General features: G+C 36.7%; 1 protein-coding gene across 1 annotated transcript in view; it reads left to right on the forward strand.

Annotated features, from left to right (window-relative positions):
- LOC144664245 (transmembrane protease serine 9-like) overlaps window positions 1–7163 on the forward strand; it is a 21481-nt gene extending 14318 nt beyond the window's left edge. Inside the window, exons 9-12 of the mRNA XM_078525349.1 lie at window positions 4180–4377; window positions 5670–5873; window positions 6025–6352; window positions 7007–7163. Coding sequence (XP_078381475.1) covers window positions 4180–4377; window positions 5670–5873; window positions 6025–6352; window positions 7007–7163 — 887 coding nt within the window. The remainder of the gene's footprint in view (window positions 1–4179; window positions 4378–5669; window positions 5874–6024; window positions 6353–7006) is intronic.
- Window positions 7164–7505: the final 342 nt, after the last annotated feature.

Here is a 7505-nt window from a genome sequence, read left to right on the forward strand (position 1 = left end):
TTTTTCTGGGAGGTTCGTGTTGACATTTGAGCATCGAATCTGAGGCATGAAAATATTTTTAAAAATGAAAATAAAATAACTAGAAATGCAGTATAGTCATAGGAAGATGTCAGGAGACTATGAGGAAATGGGAGGTACTGAAGTATCAGAGAACGTGAAACTGAAAAAACTAATTGGCTAATTGGCAATTTAACTACGAACCCGGATTTTCTATGAGCGAATGGTCAAGGGGTCAGCAGAGTTGCTACCGTCCTAGAAACGGAGGCGAGTGTTTTTTGTACTATAAAAATTAAAGAGTGAAGTCGAAACCTTTTTTTGGTCAAGCAAAAAAGTCAGGAAGTCAGCGAATAGAAAACAATGCAAAAAAAGCCGATTGAACTTGCAGATTTCCAATGGAACACGGCTGAGTTTCTATAGAGCGTATTCACTCACGAAACCGGCATCTAAGCAAATTAATTGCAACAAAAATAAGCGATTACATAAGAATAGACTTTGCATCCCACAGATATGGCTCGGTATCATTTGTCAACGATACAGTAGAACCCCGGTAACTCGAACTCGGATAACTCGAAAACCCCACTAACTCGAGCTATTTTTTTGTTTCCCTTTAGAGTTCAAGTTACCGGAGTTTAACTGTAATACAAATTTTAATGATTTTATAATCAAAATTCAAATTACGTTTATTTACTTTTAATTATATCTATTTTTGTTTTAGGAAAATGTAAGCTTCACGATTTGAACTTGATGAACACCGAGTTAATCAGTAACGAAATGATCGAGCGCTATCTTAACTCGGAGACTGACATTTGCGAGTATTGTTGAAGAAATAAACTTGATATGAGAAAATGCTGTGGCTGTGTCTTTGTCATTATTGAAGAATGTTACGTAAAATGTTTCCGAAAAGAAAAAGGAATAAATAATGCAATAAAGACCAGATATGCTTATTCGCCATTTTTTTTGGAACGCACTGCCAGCTCATTTGTGCACTCACTGCCGCTCGACGGAGTTTACCCGCTGTCTTACGCACTCCTGCACGTGATCTAATAAAGAAATAAAAAAAAAATCATTTTTTCTTTTTTGCTTCAAATACAAATACAAATATTGGCATCTGACGCCCTAAAATTTTGATCAGGAAATAATATTTCGCTTACTCGAAAGTATCATGCCCCGTTCTAACCTGAATAGTTCCTCATCTTACTGACCTCGGCTTACTTTAAAAAGGAGCGGTAAAAGGGAAAACGATATCTGAGGAATCAAAGTGATTTGCCCTTTGCATGCCCACGCATTAGGCATTATCAAGAAAACGATTTTTCACACCTTAATTTACCCTTAAAATCAATGCCTCGAAATAAAACTAAACATAGATTTTCAACCAAACTTTGCCTAATTGTTGACTACATTAAGGGGACTTTAATTTTGAAATAAAAAAAAAAGTGCACGTGGTGTCCTCATATTCGTTTAGGAGCAGGAAGTCCTTGTATGTACCATATAATTCCTTAATAATTCCCATGCGAGTACTGGCAAAGTACACAATTTCAGTGTTTTTTATTTTTTTATTTTTTAAACATAGGAATTGGTCTGTTTTCGTTTTATAGAAAGAACTTGATCGCTACATGCAAATCTGAGAAAAAATGATAGGTCGCCATACACGTTTACGAGAAAGAGACGATTTTTTTTTATTGCAGACAAAGCTGCATAGAAAAAAAACCGCCATTTTGTTTATGTGCGCGCGCGCTCTTATTACGCGTAAAATTCTCCGCAGTAAGGATGCGCGATGCAATACAGGGCAATGACCATAAACAAGTCGAAAGCGGGAACATGTTAGTGAAATCTCGAAAGTTTGAAAGCTGTGTAAACTGTGTCTAATTTTATTTTAGTTTTGTGTACATTGCTAAGATTACATGTACCTCAGATTGAATCGCTCTCTTTTTCTTAATTCGTGTCCATCTTTTGTTACAAACAAGGAAACTTTCGGTTTATAAGCAAAATATAATTGAAATAAAGGCCTAACAATTGCTCTCAGCTGCGAAATATTTGTGTATTTTCAAAACTTTTCAGTTGAACAATTTATTACACGGGACGAAATTAAAAGGGTAGTATCACCAAGAATTAGTGCAATTTGAAAATTCCATGAAGGTGTTGGTATGAATTGTTAATACACTCATAGTGGCCTGGCCTTACTGAGTCGTACTTTACAAGTCCTGAAGCTTGTTAAAACGTGGTTTTGGTACAGACTTGTTGGTAAGAAGTTCTCTTGTACTTGACAACGTCAGGCCGACGTTTCCAAGTTTGACAATTTTACTTGGAAGAAAATTTCTTAAAAACCATTGATTGCGGTTTATTCACATCTTGGAGAATGATTTCATGCTTTTCTTTTGAGTGAGTTCATTCTCGTAATTCTAGAATATTTTACACGAAAACTTAGAATATTTCTCGCGACACTGTCCCTTAAAATATAATTATGCTTCCACGTCCTTAAATAAAAACACTATTAAACGACGTTTAGGTGTCGTTGTATTTAACAATTATTCGCCGAAGGCGAAGTGATTATTGTTGAATAATCCCCGAGACGAAGTCGAGGGGATTATTCTATAATAATCACTGAGCCTGAGGCGAATAATTGTTTTAGTATAATTTCAGAGATGAATATCAAAAAACTGCAATATAACAAAAGAAAACACAAAAACAACGAACACAAGTGCTCGCTTGTATATTGTAAGCCAGTGTAATTCATCGATTGAAATCGTAATTTACACTCAAGTTTTAGCAATAAAACGGAATAAAACAAACACTACGAAAAAGATGGATATCTAGTACCTTTGTTTAATCGTTGGTGACTTCTGAGCAATTGTGTGAATCCCCTCGAAATTACTAGCTCCAGTGAGAAGAGAACTAAATAATGTTTTGCTAGTTGATCTGACGGAGTACATGGCCGCTGCGATCTCCGAAACCCAAGATGTTTACGATCAATTCAAAGCCTTGAAAATCATCTCTTGAAAGTATTTTCGGTCCAAAAGCCTTGGTAGTTAATTTGCAAAATTCCCATTGTTTCAAATACCGAGGACTTGGAGTGATTTCTTTTATTAAACGAGAGAAATTTTCATTCAGCAAATGCCGCCATGTTCACTAGCCTGGATGGCAAAGGTGGCATGGCTTAGTAGCCAAACCTTGAGACGCAATATTTACCGCCTAGCGCGGTGAATATTGCGACGAAGTCCGAGCTTCTCGACCAATCAGAATTGAATTCACCACTGGAAATTATACTAAATTCTAATATGAAAATACATACAGCTTTCTATCAACTTTCTTTCCATTTATTCAATAAACAGTAGTATTTTTTTAGTGACCTTTAGGGAATTCTTTTCTTTCATTCCCTCAGTAAAATATTTAATATGGTGGTTTTTCTAATAAAGTCAAGTTAATAAGTAATTACACAGCTTTTGCACTCTCTTTTGTCTAAACTTAGCATACATATACTTTAAAAGCAGATGGGTGGCAGCTGAACAATGTGGCCTTGACATATATGAATCTCTTTTTATGATTCTTCATTCAGTTGTATAGTAGACTACAGTAGACTGAAACACCAGAATGTATATCTTAGTTGCATTTGTCTTCTTTGTGCTGGGACCAGTCTTATCTCAAGGTAAAGTTGATTAACCTAATATCACGTAATTATTCTCAACGATTTTGCAAAATTAAGCAAATCTTTGTTCGTCCCTATTTTTCAGTAGTTTGTCGTAGCGAAAGTTTCAAAGGAGGTTGTTTTTACCCGTTATTGGTAAAAAAGGAACCATTCCATTTTGCTGTTATCATTCGTTACGCGTTCTTTATGATATGGCCGACCCCTGTTTTCTGCTTCATTTAATCGATTATATTTTCCCTTTCTAAAAAGAAAATCGAAAGCAAGTGCAAGTAGCACTTCCAAGGAAAGCGTTAGACAAACAGTAAAAACAGAGAAAAAAGATTAAGCGCAAAGCACAAGTAAAAAGTGTTAAAGTGTGAGAGAAAAAGAAGTTTTTTTGAACAGTAATATAAACCATTTCGATAGAAACCTACACAAATAGGCAAATTTATTTCAGCGGGGTTGTAAATGTATGAAAACAACAACCAAAATAGTTTTCGTTCTTATCATTTACGTTCTATACGATATCGAATGCATTATTATCATCTCTGTCACAGCCCAATGCGGACAGCGTCCAGGGGTCAGAATTGTAGGGGGCTCAACAGCAACCCCCAATTCATGGCCTTGGCAACTGTCATTGAGAGTGAGGAACGGGCACACGTGTGGAGCATCCCTGATCAACCCAAAATGGGCCATCACGGCAGCTCACTGCGTAAGGAGCATCAATGATCCACATGAGTACAGTCTTGTAGCCGGTAAGTATAATTATTCTGTGAACTTTCTGCGCCGTTAATTTAAACGAAAAAGAAACGCTTGTGACACCACACGTGTAAACGCGGCCTTTGTGAGCTGCGGCTCAAAAACCACTATGTTTTCCCCTTTTAAAGAGTATCACAAAAATCATAATAAAAAATAAGAGCTTATATTGTTTTGGGATGCAATCTCAAAATAAGAGACGTTTGTATGCATTTTGAACCATGTTTTAAGGTCCATAACTTCGTGTCTGTTCATCCTGAAAACATCAAACTTGATCAAATGACCAATTTCAACATGATCTTTCATTTGGTTGTGTCAGATTATTGATTACTTGAAATTTGAAATTTGCCGCAGTTCCCTGCGCAATTTTGGAACGGCCAATAGCTTTCATTTAATTTAAATGGTCACACACTTGAGTTTTATCTAAAGACTGACTCAGAATTCACGTGCATGATAAACAGACCACATGAAAGTACTGCTCGATAGCTTCTATTTAAAAGGGGTTGTACACTAGTGCTTTATCCACAGACTTGAAAGCTAGAGGTCCCCTGTTCTGGATAATAACCACTACTATATATCCACATGAAGTTGCCACTAAGTATCCCTGTTTTAGAATGTTATATTTAGTGCGCCAAACTTCGGATCGAACCATGGCCGGTGTCGTTATACATCTGTTACCGTATTTATTCGATTAAACGCCTCCCTCGAATAAACGCTGCATCATAATGCGGCGTTTACTTCAATAATAGAGTAAAAAAAAGCAAATGCAGTAATAATCAAGTTTGAACAAGCCTCAAAAAATACTCTCCTTGATTGTAACAATGTTTTAAGATATTGAAAATCTTTTCAGACAATCATTTAAACAGTTTTCTGTTTTTAAAAATTCAAATGCTCAGTTACCATACTATTGTTAGCAAGAAATAAATTAAAGTTTAAATAAACACTGCCCTCGACTAAACGCCGCACTCGAATTAAGAAAGATTTAATAAACTCCGAGGCGTTTAATCGAATAATTACGGTATTTTCTGGGGCAGGATAGTTAACTCTCAGATGAATAAATGGCTACAGGCAAATTCAATGTTGGGGGTAATCCTACGATGGTCCAACATTCCATCTAAGCCGCTTCTATGCTACGGAAAGCCATTAGGCTTGAACGCAGGCTTTACCTTATTCATAGCGCTACTTGTAATATATTCTCCTGATAAAGTCTCATCCAAAAACATTTAGAACGACACTTGTCGACCAACTTATCGACCCTATGTTTGTTTTGTACCATTTCTCTTACTCGCAGGAGCGCACCATATCCAACGAGATGGAGTAGTATATCGCATCAACAAGATCATTATGCACGCGGGTTTTAGCATGTCACACCTCAGGGATGACATCGCCCTTTTGAGGCTTGCCGTTCCAGTAAAACTCGATCGCAATGTGGGTACCGTTTGTTTCCCTAAATCTGGGTCACGTGTCTCTCCAGGAACAAGATGCTGGATTTCAGGTTTGAATAATTTCTTCAATCAGTATGAACTGTGACATAAGTAGTACCATTTGCTTGGCGTTTGTTTATCAGGGTGCGGATGCACTCAACGTATACGATAGTTTTTTTTTATCGACCGCAGAATGTGACACCAGTTTCAATTTACTCTTAGGTTGGGGAACAGAAGGGTTCAACATTTGGGGAACAGCCAAATCACCTGAATTCCTTCAACAAGCCAATGTCCCGGTTGTTGACTCCAGGACATGCGCACAAAAGGCCGGGAGCCGTGTGCACGATGCAACGATGGTTTGTATTGGAGGAAAAGGACAAGTAGCTTGCCATGGAGACAGGTACTGCAACAGATTCTCCTTGAATGAATCTTGTATCAGTGATATAATCCGACGTATCCGTTCCATGGTTGATGCTTTCAGTGCCCAACGAATCTACCAAACGATCATTATGCCAATATTTACGTATTGTGGCTACAATAGTCTTGGATGGTCAGAATCCCGTAAACGCATGATTCGTTCTATTGAGAACCGAAGCTTGGAAATCATTTCCCCAAAGTGCAGTCTGCGAAGTTGTGATCCTCGAATTTTATCAATAAACAACTTTTTACAAAAGAGAGCATGTTCTTTTGTTTTTGATTGTCTTAATGGAACTGTGTGTTCTCCGTATAAAAATTATTTTGAACGATGAAATCATAACGCCGCAAACACTAAAAACAACGGGAAGACAGCAAAACTGCCCAAAGTCAAACTTGATTTTGCGCGCCGTAGTTTTTATTTTAAAGGTGCCTCCATTTTTAATTCTTTACCTTTGAAATTAAAAAACATTAATTCTAGACTTTTATTTAGGAAAGCGTTGGACGATTTTCACTTGTTATATTTTATTGTAGTTTTTTAATGTTTTTAACTTAGTGCATGATCCACTTTTTATACCAATTTCATTATATATTTAGTAATTTTATTTAATACTTTTTAAATTTTAAATTTTTAATTAGCAGGACCCCGTTGATAACAGTACGCATGTACTGAAGGGCTATCCTGGATAAACATTCGCTTATTATTATTATTTTTTACTGTTTCTATAATTGCCATTATTATTTGTCCATTTGTTTCTAAAATCATTTTTTTTTTCAATTAATATTGAAGTGGTGGTCCTCTAGTTTGCGAGGAAGGAGGGCGTTGGGTTCTGCGAGGTGTTGCATCTTGGGCTGGTCACAAGAAATGTCACACTGATAACTACACCATGTACGCTCGTGTCAGTAATTACATTAACTGGATTAATCAGCAAATTGCAAGTATGTAATTCCTCTGTGTTCCCACATATATATCATTGTAAATCTGATAATAACTCTTTTATTTTAGCATTTTATTGTACAGAATATGTTTTAGCATCCTTATTATTTTTAATTGAGGGCCCCAAGTTTATCAGTAACTTAAGTTACTGTGATGGGTCACCCTCAATAAATAGTCTTACCCTACCTACCTTACCTACCTACCTTACCTACCTACCTACCTACCTACCTACCTACCTACCTCTACCTACCTACCTACCTACCTACCTACCTACCTACCTACCTACCTACCTACCTACCTACCTACCTACCTACCTACCATTCTGATTACGATTGTTTCGTTATATTTTATG

The sequence above is a fragment of the Oculina patagonica genome, chromosome 8, assembly GCF_052425735.1.
Source record: "Oculina patagonica isolate OP01 chromosome 8, crgOcupat, whole genome shotgun sequence".
In the NCBI taxonomy this organism is placed as follows: domain Eukaryota; kingdom Metazoa; phylum Cnidaria; class Anthozoa; order Scleractinia; family Oculinidae; genus Oculina; species Oculina patagonica.